The sequence below is a fragment of the Centrocercus urophasianus genome, unplaced genomic scaffold (assembly GCF_019232065.1).
Source record: "Centrocercus urophasianus isolate 14NV4802_14NV808 unplaced genomic scaffold, USGS_Curo_1.0 seq_11, whole genome shotgun sequence".
NCBI lineage: Eukaryota > Metazoa > Chordata > Aves > Galliformes > Phasianidae > Centrocercus > Centrocercus urophasianus.
The window spans coordinates 73,582,126-73,601,425 of NW_024884253.1; the positions used below are offsets into that span (position 1 = coordinate 73,582,126).

The 19,300-nt window shown below is 34.3% G+C and overlaps 1 protein-coding gene across 1 annotated transcript in view; it reads right to left on the reverse strand.

The window, feature by feature from the left end:
* Positions 1–17,529: 17,529 nt before the first annotated feature.
* Positions 17,530–19,300, reverse strand: part of LOC122171906 (cadherin-10) — a 50,658-nt gene continuing 48,887 nt past the window's right edge. The window contains exons 10-11 of the mRNA XM_042839772.1: positions 18,805–19,056; positions 17,530–18,023 (exon numbers count right to left, since the gene is read on the reverse strand). Of these exons, the coding sequence (XP_042695706.1) occupies positions 17,530–18,023; positions 18,805–19,056 (746 nt within the window). The remainder of the gene's footprint in view (positions 18,024–18,804; positions 19,057–19,300) is intronic.

Here is a 19,300-nt window from a genome sequence, read left to right on the forward strand (position 1 = left end):
GGAAGGAAGGAAGGAAGGAAGGAAGGAAGGAAGGAAGGAAGGAAGGATAGTTTTCTGCAGTTTCTGAGATGAATTAGTTCATCTTTTAGTAAATTATTTTGCAGACAGTCTAACAAGTGCTAATCACCATGAAGTAGGTGACAGAATGATGCAGAAATGAATGATAAACATGGAAGAACCTTGTAGGAATTAAACCTCTATTTTTAGTGTCAGCTGTGCTGCAGTTTGGCTCATCTGTATTGTTTAACCACGTGTGTTTTCTAGAAAATTTTTTCAGTACTTTATGTAAATGAATAAGTGCTCATGTTATGTTTCAGGCTTCTTGTTTGTCCTTCCAGTAAATTTAAAAAGCTTTTGTAAATACAGCTCTGACTGCATTAGACAAATCCACACACCAAATGCTTCAGTACTTTCTTTTCTATCTAGATAACAAGTGAAGACATTTAAACTGGCATCTCTCCTATGTTCGTTATCACTAACTTTCTCCTAAAAGGTTAATATCTCCACAAGTTCATTTGGACTCATCTAGCATCGAAAGGATGTTCATCTCCAGCTGTGCATTGATATTGCATCACAATGAAACACAGTGCCTATGTTTTTCTTTCTTTCTTTCCTTATTTGTTAAAAAAAAAAAAAAAAAAGGGAAGAAAACTCATCGCATGGTTTTCTCTAGTTCTGTTTTCCATATCTATCTGACTAAAAGCAAGAGGGTTTTGTTGGATGAAGCTGCAGTGAAAGAGAAAAGGAAACCTAACATATTCAAAATGAGTATACGTAAGTAGGTTTCCAGATCTTGGGGAATCTTAGGTAGGAAAAGGTTGTGGTCAAGTGTTTTAAAGAATACTTTTCATATGGGATATGGATCCACATATGCTGCTTAAGGAGTACAATCACCTCGGGCCCAGTAGTTTGTATTTAGTTTGTAGTTTGGATTCAGCTCTCTACTTTCAAGCAGGTATGTATGAAAACTATTGTATTTATAAAAAGTCATTTGCTCATTTCAGTCTAGTGCAAAAAACAATTATATTTGCTAGCTTATGTTTAATTGTGATGTAAAGACACTGTTAATGAAAAGTAGCTATCTAAAGGTTAGGCAATAGCAGCAGTCAATTAAATATTAATGATATTAATCTGTATGGCCTTCATTTGGCATATTATCATGAAGTTTAAAACAGCTATTAATGCTTTATTTCTTATTTCCCAGGGCCATTTTTAAGGTTCTTAAGTTGGCATTTGGTCAATTTTAAAGAAGCTTCTCATATACGTGGTCAGACTACGATCTAGGCAATTTTCATAAGTAAGCAAGAAAGCAGAGAAAGTTAACAGCAGAAGCAACGTAAAACAAGTTGAGAAAGCTCATAGGACATGACTGACCAAAACTATCTCTAGAAGCCTTAAATACAATGTCATTGTCAACTGAAAATGTAGTAAGGCAATTTTGAGACCTGATCCTAGAAGGTACTGGAGAGCTCTGCAAGTTAGTACTGTACTTATTGCAACCTATGCAAAATGCTTAAATGACATTCGTTGTTTCTGGCCTTGAAAAGGTAAGTACAGCTCTGTCTCTCTCTGTTGATATGTTGATACATTTTGAAAACAGTGTGGTGTGAAAAAAAGTTAGAGAGGTGGGATTAACATCTGCAACTTGAACAGTTTAAAAACAACTTGGACTTCACTTTCTGAAATCAAAGAATAATTATATGCATCTCCTGGTACAGAAGAACTCATGATAGTTTGTGGCCATTTTCCTATTGATCTGTCTTTCAGGAATACTTACTGACCCTGGAGTCAAGCAGAGGGAGATAGTAGCAGTGTAAAGGATCCTGATGGCTGTAGTTAGTGCAAAAGGCAAGGTGGATTAGCTTGACCTCAGCACTGCACTGATATGGCCATATATATTTTGGAGTATTGAGTTTTAGTCCCATAATTCTGAAATGCAGAACGGATGTATTTATGTAAACTTCTGAACACCACATAAGATTTTTGTCTTCAGATAGGCACTCCACAACGCAGAGATAGACAGAAAGCTTAGAAGAAAACGAATGAAATGAAAATGTAAAGACCAGCAGCAATTCCAACCAGAGTACAACCTCAAAGCACAATTTAATCAAATCTATTTAATACGCAACACCTCTTCAGCAGGTTTTTGCTTTGTTTCAATGAAACATGCTTCTATTATTCACGTGAAGTCAATGTCTTTCCATGCAAGTACCTGCATATTGTTAGCGCTATTGAAATGGTTTATTTCTTTTCTGTATTTTGGTCACAATTTATTATGTTATTATAATAGTTGTTAAAATTTACCTCTTCTTTATAAGTTTGAGAAAATACATATTTTAATGTTTCATCCTTCTCATGCTCTGTAGGAAAGTGATAACATATAGTAGTGTAAGGAATAAGTTACTAGAATGGAGTTTTTCCTAAATTCTTTTTAATTGCTGAAGTAAATAAGTTTCATACTCACACATGGTGTCTGTATCAAGACTAATAACTAATGCTTTAGCTAGCAAAAAAAAGAATAGCCAAGAAAGATGAGGCTTTTTCAGTTTTAAACTAGACTTAAGTTTCATTTAACTGAAGTGGAATTTTTTTCAAACTTGTTTTATTTGTAATTTAAAAAAAAAAAAAAAAACTTTCTATAATTTACTTAGAATATACATGTCATGTATAAATAGCAATGAGCCAATTTTCAAATTCATGACTGGAAATGTTTCTCCAAAGGCCCGTAAAAGCAGGAAACAAAAAACCTCAAAACCCACTCAGTAACAGATGTGCATGCATGACCTCTGGTCACCTATATTCCTTGTCCATCTGTTTGGGTGGCATTATGTTTAATCACAAGTAAATTGAAGCCTTCCACAGGGGTATTGCGGTTTGGCAAAAATAAGTTCAGAAGTAACAGTTTGTATTAAGCTACATGTGCCATTTTTCCTCTAGGCCAGCACTGAATGTTAGTAGATGCCTCCTGCATTTAATCACATCTGTTCAGTTCTTAGCCAAATCTAGTAAATGATCAGAATAGAAGCAAAACAGTACAGATAGTCAAGCTTTGCAGAACAGGTTGCATAGCAGCGGGTGTTCAAGAAAGTCAGAATTCAGGTCTTTCTTGACTTGACTTTAATAGATAAGGTCTCCCTCACAAAATGATGCCATTCACTTTATAATGCAAACTCTCCCACACTGCCAGTAAAAAGGAGAAGCAGAGCAAACTCTGAAAAAATGCCTGAGATAACAAACTAGCATGAAAAGTAAGAAGTTGATAGGGCGTAACATCCACAGATATAAGCTGTGAAACACCTTTTCAAAAGGTTTACCAGAAATAAGGATTTGTGCATTTCAAGGGAAAATCCTGCCTGCTTTTTTTTTAAACAAACAAAAAAATAAAAATTAAAAAAATAAAAAATAAAAAAAATAGAAGAAGATATCTAAAGAAAAAATCTCTAATGTCTACCTGTAAGGAGCATGAGAGCATGTCAATATTTTATTTTGTTCTGTTAAAATGCAAAATAACTAAATCACACTTCCTTCAAAATTTGTATGGAGAAAATGAGATCTGCTTCACTGCTACAGATGTTATGATGCCAGAAGTTGAGTCAGCTAAATTAGGTGTTCAATTACCATGTTTTAGAAAGCAATTTTTCTCTGTACAAGATTACTTTTTTTTTTTTTTTTTTTTTTTTTCAGCTTGGAAAATATGCCTTCTGCAACCATTGATATAGCTTCCTTAGAAAATTATATGTCCTTTTTTGTAGGCTATGAAAGCCTTAATGAAGAATGAATCACCTTTGAAGGAAATGTGCTTTGGGAAAGCTTTCAACACCACTGTATTTTCATTTCATAGTATTTGAAAAAAAAAAAACCACATCTTTTAATCATACGTGTGGTTTTCTGAGGAAAGATGCTAGAATAGCCATGGGTTTAGGCATTAGGAGATTTAACTGACCAGGAATGTCTAAGTCCTGAATAGGATGCCATTGCCTGCTGAAAATGAGCTAAAACATTTCCGAGAGTTCATCCAGAAGAGATGCTGAAGAGAATCCCAAGTTGTCAGTGTGCAGTCTGTATACTGTGTAGTCTATAGATCACTACAAAAGTATGTTTCCTGTTTAGTTTAGTGGAAACAACAGTATAATACAAAGCACAATAACACTGTTTGATAGAGCAATATCTCTGTTACAAAATATCATTTTGCAACATAGTCAGCACTACTAGCTATGCATTTTTTCCCAACAATGAACAAGAGCCTGCATGCTGTGCTCATAAAAATCTGCACCAGAAGAGGTGACCCACTGTTTCACAGCTGCTATGATGGCATCTTTGGTAGGAAAATGTCACAGTTCATCTTGTCTTTCTATACAGTGGGTGTGGTAGGACAGCACAGCTTGGCAATTTGCTGCATGGCCTTCAAACTGTTCTGGGGTCTTGTGTTACACTGTTGTAAGAGAGAGACGTTAATTTTTTCCTGTTTCTAATTCTTAGTACTTTACAAATTACACTTACAGGGCTACTATGGAACATCTAGTACTTGTGTATCCTTTACGTAAAAGACTTATAATCATACAGTTGAAAAAAACTATGATTCCAACAATCTAATAATTCATGTAGAAGGAATTAATGCTCTCATTATGTGATTGAGCCCAAAATATTAAATTGAAAGCAGTTTGGTAGTACTGTTGCTTAATATGACTGCTGAAAATATCATAGTTCAATTTTTAAAAATAAAATAAAATAAAATAAAATAAAATAAAATAAAATAAAATACTATAAAATACAATAAAATACAATAAAATAGTTATGATAATATTGTTTGGGAGGGAGGAGAACAAAGCTACAAATCAAAAGAAGAGGATTTGAAGTCTATTTAAAAAGTATCTTGATTTCCAAATATATCATTACACTACGCTGTGATTTTACTTCCTTGCTTGGTTTAATGAGTTGCTCCATCAAATATAAACAAAAAATCTAGAAGTGTTTGTTTATGTCCTGATCTGTTATTCCAAGGCAAGAACTCACAAAGATAAAAAAGTACAAGTGTCTCTGAATAAGCTAAACTAATAAACATTTTCTGTCATGATGTAACTTGCTCTCTTCCACACCTGAAACCAATACTTAAATAAAAAGCTGTGGTTAGCGTTGTGGTTTCACCCTGATGAGCAGCTGAACTCCACCACTTCCGGAGTGGAAGACAACACAGTGAAAAAAGCGTTCATGAACTGAGACAAGGACAGCAAGTTCACCCACCCACAGTTTGAGATGGTTAATGTTTTTAAAATGATTTTGTCTAGAAAATAAATGTGGTGTTCTAGTTCAAAGTCCCTGTGCTATTTCATACACCTCTTAGTCATATAATAGCATAGCTTGTGCAGTCAAAAATCTGTATCAAACATTTAGTGAGCAACTTCATCTTTGTAAACTTTAATACTTCTAATGATATGTTGAAATTTGAACTAGCTGTACTTCAATAAGAGAAAATTGATATTCCAGTGCACTGGAACTGTCATGACCTATACTTGTTTTTCTGAAGTCCTTTATTGGATTCCTGCATACTTTTTAAAATTTCTTTTGCTCATTGTGTGCAGTTAAGATAGGAGACAAGAGTTTAGTTTGAGAAGATCTTGGCAATGTCATAATATTTAACCTACTTCCAGTTTTACATATTGTAAAAATAAACTGCAGTTTGCTGTATGTCAAGATAACTTTTTTCTTCAAGAATTAACAATAAAGCATTAAGTCATAATTGGTAGCTATTAAATTTAGCATCTCATTTTTTTATTTGAATATACTCAAGAAAATATGACTGATATATGCTGATCTTTGCATATTCAGCAGAAGAGATTATGTCTTCCATAGGCATTAGAAATACAGGGCTGAAAGTCAGAACTTTTTTAGTGTATAGAGTATTCTGCAGACAGATATGCTTGAATCTCCCCTTAGTGGCCCTGGTGTTTTCAAAATGTGTATCTTTTAGGAAAAGCACTTAACAAAGAAGATCACAAAATGGACCATGTTTGTATAATTTTTGCCATCTTCTGGATAAGATAATACCAACCTGTAACCAAGTATATTGAAATCATTAAACGCAATGTGTTATGAGCATGCATAGGACTGATTTTCAAAGAAATTAAGAAATAGTAATTGTAATTTTCACTGAAAAATAGCAGTGTCAGTCAGAGATATGGGAGATATTCAGTCATAGAAATTCCAGACAAAAATACAGGTAGTAGTCAATCTTACATAATTTTTTGGAGACTAATTTAAAGTGAAAACAAGCTGCATTGCTGCTGGTTGCTTTTATGAATCAGGACAGATGTTGAAGTTCCACTGTCTTTTTTGGTTTTCTTATTTCTTTCCTGCTCTTTTCCCTATCCATCTGACACAGAAAATAAGTTAATGAAACTTCCCTTTGGAATGACACCAGGATATAGTAGTAAAATCTACTGCAAAGTCTTTTTGAACTTAATTATCTTCATGCCCAGAACACAGATTAGTTTATGACCAGCTGTACTTAAGAAAATTAAGAAATATGTAGTCCTGTGTTTTACATTTTTTAGCTCTGTAACAGATCTTCACTGAGGAATATATGAGGGACTGGTGGATTTTTAGAATGAATAAACAAGTTGATTTTTACCTTGTACATACCTGTTTCTCAAATGCAGTATATTATAATAGGAAGTTCTTATTTATTTATATGTTTTATCTTTGCCTGTTCTCTCTCTGTACTGAATGGTGCATGACAAAATCCACTCTAACTGTGAAAGTGATGGGAAACTCAGATACCATGTAGTAGTTGATTTTGATTAATTGAGATTGGATGCTGCTGAAATTACATGAACATTTCCTTACAGTAAATCAAATTCCATTGCCAGACATAGGGCTCTACTTTATTTAATATCAACAACAGAATATCAACGTACCAAGAGGTTCTGGGGCCTAAAAACTTTGAAGTAGTTTGTGGATGTCATCATCTGACTTCTGTGTTTGTCAAAAGTGAACTGAACCTCTCAGCTGTTTGAGGTGTATCTATCGCTAACGGGAGAAAAAACCTAACTGATGATAGAAAAAAATGTCTGCCATTTTCAAAAGTAATGCAGTAATATTCTGCTGTTATACTATTTTAATAATTTGTGTTATACTTATACAGCTCAAGAATCAGTGGAACTTATTTTTCAGCTCCTGTTATTTTATAAATAAGATTGAATTTATCCTATTGCGGAATGAATTGATGTTCATCCATTTTATACTGGTTAGTTGCTAGGCAAAAACTGGAGTGCTCCCCTCTCCTGTCTGGCATTTTCCTTTTAAAAATGAATTGGTTTCCCCTTAATAGATTATGTAAGATTATTTGTGCATTAAATGGCTTAGAATTTTATAAATAGATGACACTGACTGGAAGGAGTTATTTTCAGTGTGTTTACACAGGCAGTATGTGCGTACAAATGTCGATTAATATTGCTTTTAGTTATATAATTAAATTAATGGATGTAATCACAGAAATGTTTAGTCTTCATTGAAAAGGAGAAAAGTGATAAATAACTACAAAGCTGCAGATCTGCTATCCAAACTGTGAATATTCTTGTTAGCTTCGTAGATTATTATTTTTTCTCCTTAACAAACTTTGAGAAAGATTTTCTCTTCTTTTCCAATTACAGCTTTTTATAGGCACACTCAAATCTGTTCTTGGTGTTTTCAACAAAGTCTACTTCCATTCTAGTTAATTGTATTAAGGCATACTTGTGTTTTGTAACACATGCTTTTCTTGATGATGAAAGCGCTAGCATCTTTTAGTAATGAAGAACAATCAATCATCTGACAGTGTTGGAGCTATACAGACTCCAACCTTCAAAGCAGATACTCTGAGGGCTGTTTGGTCTCTTAACTAAAATACACTCTTTCAGTTTGCAAGCTTGTTTTATATCTGCAAGAATAATGTTATGTCCTGAACCAAATATAGAAGGCTAAACCACTTTTATCCAAGTAGTTTCGCTTTCGAAATTTGATATTATTCTGATAGTCAAGATGAATAAAGGGAAGCTTTATATGAGTCAAGACATGCCTGTGAATCAAATCACAACGAGCAAACATTCATAGTTTTACTAACTAATCCCAGGGTGTATTTCTATTCTGTCATATAACAACTATCAAATCCCATTTGAGACTGAGTCATAGGCCTCTGAAAGAGACTATAGTGAATTTTGAGGTGCATATCCCTAGAATTAAGTTTTATCTCTCTTTTCTCCTGCTTTGCAACTCAGTTGGGCAATAAGAGATTTCAAAATATACAGGTTTACAAACAGGATTCGTCTTTGTAAATAGGACATCCAGCTTCTCTCTGGATCTAGATCTCCCTTAGGAGTTGATTTATTTGTCCTTTAATTGTACTGGTCACTAAGTACAAACTACAAAGATTCTAATACCCCTAGCATTTGGATTTCTCTTCTCTCCACTTGTGTTCCACCTATATTTTCCATCTGTACAAAACATTGGATAAAGAGACTGTTCTGCGTTTAAACCTGTGATTAATGAATGGCTAAACATATCTAAGTGGACACAATATTCATCGGTTCTAGATACTTACTGAGAAACCTCTTGTGTTCGTGGATCTGAAATGTCAAAGGGAAATCTGGAGATATTTTCCAGAAGAAATTGAAGTGTGTTAAGTCTTGAGATCCAGTATTTTTGCCCTACTTAGCTCAATGGGAATAACTTAATTGACACTAAAAAATGAAAGACACAATCTCCTATTCAACATCTTGCTACGTAACACTGGATATGAATCTTCTATTCAAATGAATATGAACTGGATATGAATCTTCTATTCTGCCTTTTGTGATAGCCTTTCCTCTCTCTCTTTCTCCGTCAGTACTCCATTATCTTAAAACAAAGGAAATACTAAATGACACGGGCAAGGGCTTAAAGTTCTGTGCCCAGATGGGAGAAAATTCAGGAAAGTGAGTCTTTATGGTAGGACAGGTCAACTGCACTTGGAAAAGCCAATAAACTATCCAGAATCGAACTAAAACTAAAAAGAAAATGAAAATGTGTGTAAACATCTGATGTGAGAGAGGAGCACTGGATGAAGATGCCCAGGTGCTGGTAAGAGAGACTGCAGGGGTGGCCTCTGTGAGAAGAGAGGGCACATTGTGAGGAGAAAGGACTGTCAGGAAGGAACTGCTGGGGTCAGACATCAGCTCCATTCTCCAGCCTGTGTGCTGCTGGAAGGGAGTTGGGAATGGAGGAGTGAAGCTTGGCCTGGGGAAAAACATTTGGCGAGAGATAGATGTTTTACTTTTTGTCTTTCATTTCCCTTTACCTAACATATTTTAATTATCAGGAAATCTAATTTATTTTACGCAATGTAAGTCTGTTTTATCCATCGTGCTAATTGATAAGCAATCTTGTTTTATCTCAACCCTCTCAGCTTCTAAAACTACTCATTTAGCCTCCTGTCTTGTAGTAGTGGATGAGTGAACAGCTGGGTGGGTGTCTAGCAGATGGTCAAGGTCAATCCACCACAGCATGATAACCATACCTGTGCTCCACTGTCCTTCAAAAGAGGCCCCTGATCATTAACTTTGCCTAGGAAGAACTTGGTACAACAGAAATGAATGTATTATGGGAAGGTTATAAAAAAACAAAACAAAATATTTTTGATTTCTTAGTCTTTATCATTTCAGCAGTTATGTTCTTTCTGTGCAGAAACTTAATATCTCGTGTATTCATTTATATCAATATTCTATCTTAGCTGCAAACCTCTGTCCAGTGAGAGAAAATAAGAACGGAGGTGTTTTCAGTGAATATTTCCTAGTCAGTAATTTAGGAATGTTTAGAGCTAATGGTCAGAAATTCTTTGTAAATATTCTGTTTGCATTAATAAAAACCTTTTTTTAAAAAAAAGTCTTGGCTGAAAATAATAGCATTTGACTGAGGCATGAAAATGTGTTCTAGCACAGACTCCCACAAGTTTTCTTTTTGATTTTTTTGAAAGGCTTTAAATTGCTATTATTATATCCCTGATACATATCATAGAAGCATTCTGAAGTTTCACTGGGCAGTTTGGTAGGAGCTTCTGTTTTTTAGGACTAGTAGAGTCTTTTCTGCTAGACAGGGAACAATGAAGCAACCTAGACTCAATCAAGTTGGAAATTAATTCAAATTTTTATGAATGGTTAAACTATGAAGGAGTCTTAGAGCAGAGAAATTTGAAAAATTGTGCCCATGGCATTATTTATTACACAATGCAGTATGGAAAGAGTTGCATTTCAAAAGAAAAAATTGATGACTTTTAGCACATAATAGTTGCCATTGCACTCCAAAAATACTTCAGTACAAAGGTTGCAAAAAATGCCATTACTGAGGTTGTTTGTTCTTATTTCTTCTTTCTATGTGCATTTAGTTTTTAAATGCACAGTCATGTGTTGTTGTTTTTTTTTTTTTTTTTTTTTTTTAAATTTTTTTTTTAATAAAAATTAAATAATTTTTTTTTTTTTTTTTTTTTTTTTTTTTTAAGATTTCTGCTTTACTAAATATGAAGAATAGCCAGAATGCACTTCATAAGTAATTAATATCCTTGACCAATAAACGTCATTTAATTTGCTCTGTTCTGCTTACAACAAACTATCAGGGATTATGTTTCTTGTCATTCCTATGGTGCTCATCACTATAGAAGGAGAGTGTCTCACAAGTAGTTTAATCAGAAAAATCCCCAAGGCCTAAGGCTGTGGATTTTTTGTTTGTGTTGTTGTAGTTGGTAGTTTTCATTTTAAATCTCCAGTTTACAAATGTGAAGCTAAGAAAGAACTCTTACAGACAGAAAATGTTGAAATACGTAACTCTAAATTGTTAATCTTAAGGATTGATGGTTTTACATATCAGGAATGATTTTTCACAAATCTGAAACTCAGTAATTCCAAACTATATGAGTAATGATTACCAATACTTATTTTTTTTTCTTTTTAGACTCTATAGTAGAGGTAGAATACTACTTGTCTGGTAAGAATGTAGTTTTTGTTAGAACATGTGTAATCCAATCTGCCAGTTTCCATATAAAAATAGGTAAATCTCTGCCAAAAAAGTCATTATGTAGGAGCCTTGAATCATTCCCAAAGCAAGCCCATCCAAAGTACAATTGAGGAAAATAGAGCAACATGATGTAATGTAAGTGACAATATAGGAGCTATGGAAATGGTTTGTGTATCAGGAAATTTGCAGTAGGAGAGTAGGTTTCTCCCTCTTTCTCTCTCTCTCTCTCTCTGTCTCTTGATGGTGAGCTGTTATGGAATAAGGCCAGAGAGATTCAACTCTTAGCAACAATGGAGTTCTTTTATACATTTTTTTTTTCTTTTTTTTTTTTTTTTTTTTTTCCAGATACTGTAACTAAAGGCCAGAAGACAACCTTCATGGTTTTTTAAAAATCTATTTATTTTCACTTCCTTTACTCTCAGCCTCATTTATGTCAAGACTTCTCAGGTCACTGTTTTGAGATGATGACACAGAAAGTTTTATGCATTTTTGGCAGAATTATGCATGGAAGCTGTCTAAAGTTACTCTGCTGGAAGTGTCATTTAGAAAGGTTACCGTGACATTTCCAAAATTGGTTCTTGTTAATATGAATGAAACATGTTTTCCATGTCATGCCTATATTTTTTGTACATGTATACATATATTTATTAAGGACACACACACATACAGTTGCCATATCCACAATATTGACATTCAAAATAATTTTTTTTTGTTTGTCTGTTTGTTCACTATTCTGCCTTGAATGCATCAATAAAGAGTAGCAAGAAAACAACACTTTCAAACATGGAGAAGAGAAAATAGACAAGTTTCCTTCCAATAATACAGTTTTCATCAGCAAGTTTCACCCATTTCTGTTGCTAAATAAAGTGCTGTTTATGGCAGATAAATTTAGTATAATATTTTTCAATGTGTCTGATTGACTTTCATTCAAAGAAAGAAATTAAGTGGCAATTTAAATACAAAACCTAAATATATAAGTATTAAACCTAACAATTGTTAGCAAAGTGTTTGAAATATAAAAAATAAATTTTCTTAGAATAAATTCATATTTTGAACCAATTTATGTTAAAAGTCACGGTGTGCTTAAACTGAGTTTAAAAAGTTGGAAAAAAATTTTCTATCATTGCCATCTACTTTTCTTCTAGATTCTGTTGTTAAAGCATTTTTTTGTAAAATTACTCCATGATTTTGAGGGCAAAAGGAATGACTCCTGTTTCTCTTACTAAAAAGCACAGTCAACAGTAGATTCTTCCTATTTCATCATTCATGTTTTCATAGACTTATCTATGATGTCAGCTGAATAATCCTAGCCTGCTCCATAATTCCTCACAAAACCTAAACAAAACAAACAAGAAAAAACCCCCAGAACATCTGCCTTTGGTCATCTCTCAACCTCTTTACCTTTTCTAGGCTTAACCTATGTCTCCTGAGCAAGATGATAAGGACTTTCAATGTGGCAATCAATAAATACCATATGATAGCATATCAATATACGTTTTTTATTCTTTCTGTATAAATCTTAATGCTTGATTTTCTACATTTACTAATACTGAGCTAAGGTTTTCATATAATTTGCTTTTAGAAGATTTCACCTTGTAATAATAATCACTGCATCATTTCACATCAGTCTAAATTGATTATATATACTCATTTATTGTCCAGGCATGGTTGTAATATGTCCTTATGGTTCATAGGACTATCTTTTTATTTACTGGTCTTAATCTTAATTCTTACTATTTATCTTATTAATTTTATTAATATATCAATATATGAATATAATATTAATTATTAATTGTTGTTGTTGTTGTTTTGTTTTGTTTTTAAAGAGAAATCTGCATTCAAGTTAAAGCATTACTTTAAAAGCTGTCACTGTGATTTCCTGCTTGATGGGATGGATAGATTATCTTATTGGCCTATTAAATGATAATAATGATTCTATAATATTCCTTTAGAATGCAACTAAGATTAACTGTAAAAAAGAGAAAACATAAGAAGAAGAAGAAAAAAGGATCCTGTCTGCTTAATTGAAAATAAAGAGTATGACATCATCGCTATTTTTTACATCTTCAATTAAGTTGAAAGTGATTTTTCAGCCAATTCAATCATAATGGAGGAGAGAATGAGTATTTCACTATAAAACTGCAGAGATTATAGAGAAGCCCATGGCATTTTTGAGGAGAAAAAAATCATATTCACATATCTTCTTTTATTTACTTTTATCTCCTTATGCTTACTATTTACATAATACATTGAACGCAGTAGATAGATAACGTTATGAATACAGAATCACAGGAATACAGTATGGCCAGGGTTGGAAGGGACTTCAAGGATCATGAATCTCCAACCCCTCTGCTACATGCAGGACCACCAAGCTCCCCATTTAATACTAGACCAGGCTGCACAGGGCCCTATCCAACCTGGCCTTGAACACCTCTAGGGATGGGGCATCCACAACCTCTTTCGCAGCCTGTTCCAGCATCTCACTACTCTCTCTGTAAAGGACTTCCCCCTGTCATCCAACCTAAATCTTCCCTCCCTCAACTTAAAACCATTTCCCGTTGTCCTGCTGTTATCAACCCTTTCAAAGAGTTGATTCCCCTCCTGTTTGTAGGCTCTCTTTAGGTACTGAAATGCTGCAATGAGGTCATCCCACAGCCTTTTTTTCTCCAGGCTGGACAAGCCCAGCTCCCTCAGCCTGTCTTTGTAGGGGAGGTGTTCCAGTCCCCTCCTCTGGAGGGAACATCTTTGTGGCTCTCCTTTGGACCCTCTCCAATAGTTTTCTGTCTTTCTTGTACTGGGGTCTCCAGACCTGGACACAGTACTCCAGATGGGGCCTCACAAGAGCAGAGTAGAGGGGGGCAATCACCTCCCTGTCCCTGCTGGCCACCCCTCTTCTGATGGAGCACAGAATACCATTTGCTTTCCGAGCTGCAGGAGCATACTGCTGGCTGATGTTAAGCTTTTCATCCATCAAGACCCTCAGGTCCTTCTCCACAGGGATCGTCTCAAGGGCTGCTCCTTCCAGTCTGTATGGATGCCTGGATGGATTTGCCTAAGTGCAAAACCTTGCACTTTGCTGTGTTGAAACCTCCTTAGGTTCACCCAATACTTGAAATTGTTTCAGTTCATCTTGCTGTGAACAGATTTTGATAAAACAATAAAGTTGTGGAAAGCTCTTACTAAATTTTGTAATCACATCAGTAATTTCCTGATTTGGAGAAAAGCAAGAAAGCCTAAACTCTTTTGTTGATATGCTATTATTGCACATATGTTGCTAACAAGCTTTCTAAATATGTTTGATTTTTCTTCACAGAAGTTAGTAATAGGGCAAGAGAAAATACTTACTTGACTTTCCTTTCCAGTGTTGCATAAATACAGAGGACCATGCAAGTAATTTGATTTATGTTACAATAAGGGCAAACTAGTCTGAAAAGTACATAGGGCAATGGTTGATTTGTCAGTCTCCACTACTTGTGTCTAGCACAGTTAGAAGCTATATAGCCCTTAGTAGATATTTATGTAGTGACTCAAAAAAAACAACTTAGAAGATTCTTGGACAATAATAATGTAGCATACGATTATTTTCCTTGTGTAATAGGCAGTATAAAGATATTTTCAAAAATTATTGTTGGAAATCTTGGGCAATGGTGTCACTCTGGAGAATGATTGGGAGGAATGAAGAGTAGGCTCCAGATAGTGATATTATTGATAAATAATTTGATCCATTACAAAACATTTTTTCCAGGACTGTGAATAATGTTTTTACATGCTATGTAAATACCAGTGTTGGAAATGCTACACCTACTGATAATGAGCAATTAAAAACATCTGAACTTCCAGGGGTGGCAACTGTTGAATATAGTTGTCTGATTGTGTGCAGAGGATTTTGTTGATTTAGGTGTTGTTTGTTTGGGGTGGTTTAATCAGTATTCATTTAATTTTTGACGTTTCTTACTATCAACACTTTCTCTGAAGGCCCTACAAAACATGATTTTTGTGGTTGCTATTCTCATATCAGTTTATTAACATAAGATCTTGTACATCCCTTCTTTCCAATATTTCTATTTCAATTAATTAATTAATATTTGTTTGAATAGACTCTAAGAACCAACTGCTTTCTTGGGAACCAGTGGCCATAATATTTTCAACGTTTCTGAATTTTTAAACATTTGTAAGTCATTCACAGGCTCCGTCTGAAATACGGTTTCACATAATTATTGTAACACAAACAAAAATAGTAGAATTTTCTTTGATATTTGCTGATATATTTCAGAGAGTTGTATGTCATTTTTTCCCCAGAGATTCTTACTGAGTTGCAGTAACAGCGTAGACTGCATTTATTTATCCAAAAACTATTTTTAGCAAAAGATGACAAACAGCTGTATTACAGTCTATTTTATCTTGTCCTGATAAGTACTCAGTTAACTATGTCAGGTGGCATTGATCTGAACTCAACGCTGTTGCAGAGAGAAAACAGTATTGGAAGAGTCTTTCGGCTATAAACATGTTGAATCAATGAATTTTGTTTATTTTTTACTAGTACATGCTGCTAAAGGACAAATGAAGGTTAGGAAGGGTGGAAAAATAAGACCAATTTCACTAAATAGTCATAAAAAAAAAAAAAAAAAACGAACTCTTTGCATGATCTGTCACGCTTCCAAAAGAACTTTATAACATCTAAATATCTAAGATATTTCTTAATATCTAAGAATTGTTTTTCTTTTAAAGAATATAAAAATGAAGATATTTTTGATTGAAATGAAGAGAAATCCATAATTTTCAAAGTTTCTTAATGGACCAAATAATTTAATTTGATATCAAATCAATAAAAATTCCTTCTTCATTGCACAGAACTAGCTTGCATAATGGCACTGTATTCAGCTTTCAACTTCACTGCGTTTAATCTCTCAATTTAGGAGAAGAAATATCTGGTATAGTAAGAATGCAGCAATGCACTTTACAAAGAACTAATGTATTTTCAATATTTGTTGATTTTATGCCAGCAAGAAGTTAAGGGAGATGGAAAAGGAGAGATTGTCCTTCAGGTGTACTTCTTTCACAATAAGTAAATATAGACTCTACTACATCCTGCTCTTCCTCTGAAATTATCCAATCTCAGAAATGTCTATAGTTCCCAGAATGCTTGTTCACTGAATAGGTTTGTGTAATCTAAAGACTGTGGGAAGAAAAAATATCTTAAAACATCTTGGAATGCCTACTTCATATGATAGCTAGTGTGTGATTTCTACTATGGCTGGCTAATAGCTTGGTTTTCTTTTTGCTAGTCTTTTCCAAGCCATCAGAAAACTGAGAAGATTGGGTGGGAGTTTGTGCTAGTTTTCTGACATTTTGTCAGTCTTCAGCCTGGCAGCTTTAAAGGAGATTACTTTACCCTCAGATAGTTGCAATAGAATGCAGTGTTTTGTCATCAAGTGATTTGCCATAGGAAAATGTTGGTGCTTAAAAATCATTGCTATATATATATTGCATCATTGCATCTTTCTACACTTTCTTCACTGCAATTACAGATCACATCTAATGATGCAATCATAATCCAGAATGGAGAATTAGAATAAATAATCCAAGTTTTCAAAATGAATTCTTTCCTCGGGTTAATTTTATCGACATGCTTTTAGAATTATGTAATTCAAGACAAAATTGCAATCCATCTTTCTAATAAGATATCATTAACTTAGTTCAAAAAGAAAACTTTTCTTAAACATGACAACTGTAGAAAGTAACATTTTTGAGCAAGCAAATAGATCTATGACTTGATCCTCTCCCCGTGAGTTTATGCACTTCTGGCTGCACTGCATGCATGCAGCAGACAGCAGCATAGAACCAGTGACACTTGGCTGTGCTGCCAGTGGAGAAATATCATGCTTCCTTTAAGACAGGAACTGATGGCAAGAAAAAGCAAGAAAGCATCAAAATAGTTGTAAAAACTGGTTTATTTCTTAAAAATAAATACAAAAATATAAATATAAAACATCGGCAGATAGAATTTGATGAAATGAAGTTGCACAAACTTTGTTTTTAAACCAGCTGCATATTACACTTATTAACACCACGTGTACATTTTGTTTCAGTTTTAATGTACAGAACAGAACATACTGGATTTTTTCTTTGCCTTCTTAAAAGCTGCACTTGCAAGGGCAGGACATGTACCTAACAGAAGCGGCTTGTACATGAGGTTGCTTAAGGGATTATCACCCTGTTCAAATTTCTGAAGGTAAGGTATTTTTAATTTTAATTACTAAAATGGACAACACTGAATTTCCATAGCTTTGGCTCTTGGAAGGTGATTAAATAAAATACTGTACGCGTTCCAAGTGGCATCCTACTAGAAAGTATGAATTACATAAATGGACAAATTGAAAACAAATTCTAAAGGAAATCATTGTGCTGAGTGGCAGGAAAATTTTCCTGAATGTTAAATACTGTTGAGTGCAGAAGGTGTCTGTAAAATTACTTCCGCTCAAAGGAACAAAGAATGTAGCCTACTGTAGGTTAAGAAGTGTCTTTGTCACTTTCTCCTCCACCATACATTTCAGCAAGCTTATTAAACCGAGGGCCCCATTCTCGGAGGTAATCATAGTTTTGGTCTCCTTCAGTAGTACCCGACTCTAAGGAGCTCAAAGATTCAGCTATTGAATCATTTCCTTCATAGGCGTAGGTTGCAAGCGAGTCATACGGTGGTGCAGAAGGATCAGTATCATGCTCTTTTAACCTTTGGTTAATGAAATCTCGCACATCTGTGTTATCTGGTGCTGAAGGAGTCCTCCGTGGTACAAATAACGTTTCAGGGATAATGTCTCGTCGAAGCTTCTTATCTTCTATAGCTGCAGGATTCCTCAGTGTGCCAATATCAAAGGCTTGGGTATCTTCCTCTCCACCGCCTTCATCATTATAACTCACAATGTTGTCTCTGATGTCCTCTTTAGACAGGATCAAAGGCTCTTTCTTTCGTTGCCTCTTCAGAGCAGCAAACAGCACCACTATAACTTTAAGGGAGAGGAAAGAATGGGTAAGGACAGAACAATTTGTAGTAGTGATTCCATCAGATACAACAGCTTTATTTCATCTACATTTTGCCAGTCCATTTCTACCTGATCACTGTCTATATCACAGTAGAGACTGTATCAAAATGTGCTTTTTTTGCAGAAAACCATGAGCTTTGTCTATGTGCTCCTCTGGTAATTTAGATGAGTTTTAAAATAGCCAGGTTTACTCTGAAGATCTTTTCCCATTTTTTAGTATGGAGCATGTTCAAACTGTTTTCCATCTGAACTACAGATTATTAAGTATATTCTGAGAAACACAAAATGGAAACTTTAAAAAATTTACAATTTTTTTATTACAGCATAGAAACCTTTGGATAAACTGACTTAATATGGTAAAAATATTATTTACTGGCTAATTCTGTGTGAAATACATACTGAATGATGACTTTAAGCATTCATTTAAACAAGAGATTCTCTATCTCAAAAAAGTTAAAACGAAAGACATGAAAGTGATTTTTTATTACATTATTCCTTCTGCCTGATCCTCTTTCTTAAAGACAAGACAATAAAAAAAATGCATTTAGAAGTCTGAAACTTGATTTCATTTTTACTATATTCAATTGTCAGGCAGTTTTTGCCTTTATTTCTTTTAATTTTGCATTGAGTTTCTCTTGCAAAAGAAGCAAACCCCATGATCATTCATTCTGCCAACATGCATGATTTTTTGAAGTGTGTTAGTCCTGAAGCATTTGCTCTAGGAGGAAAGATACATTTTTCTTACCCAGCAGGATGATGATGCAGAGGAGAATGGCAATCAGTGCCCCTGTACTGAGGCCAGCAGGGAGGAGAAGGGCCTCTGCGTTGCAGGACTGCATGTTCCCTCGGCTGTCACAGGCACAAACTCGGATGGTAAGCGTGCCAGTGCTGCTCTGGATTGGATAGTCATTGTCTGATATCACCACTGGTAAGAGGTATGTACTTATTTCATGTCGACTAAAGCCATTTCTTCTTGTTAAAATTCTGGCAGTGTTATCTAGATAGATTAAAATATAATGTTATTTTGCATAAATAAAATAGGAAAATAAAAAATAAAAATAAAATAAAAGGAAAATAAAGAACGTATCGCATATAGTAAATGCAAAGTATAATATTTTATGTCACTGTTAGTATTTTGAAATGGGCTAGTCCTCATTTCATACTCATATCTGACTTTTCTAGTGACATTCCCATTTAATCAGAAAGCTATTTATAATTTTTTACATACAGCTGGCCTGTTC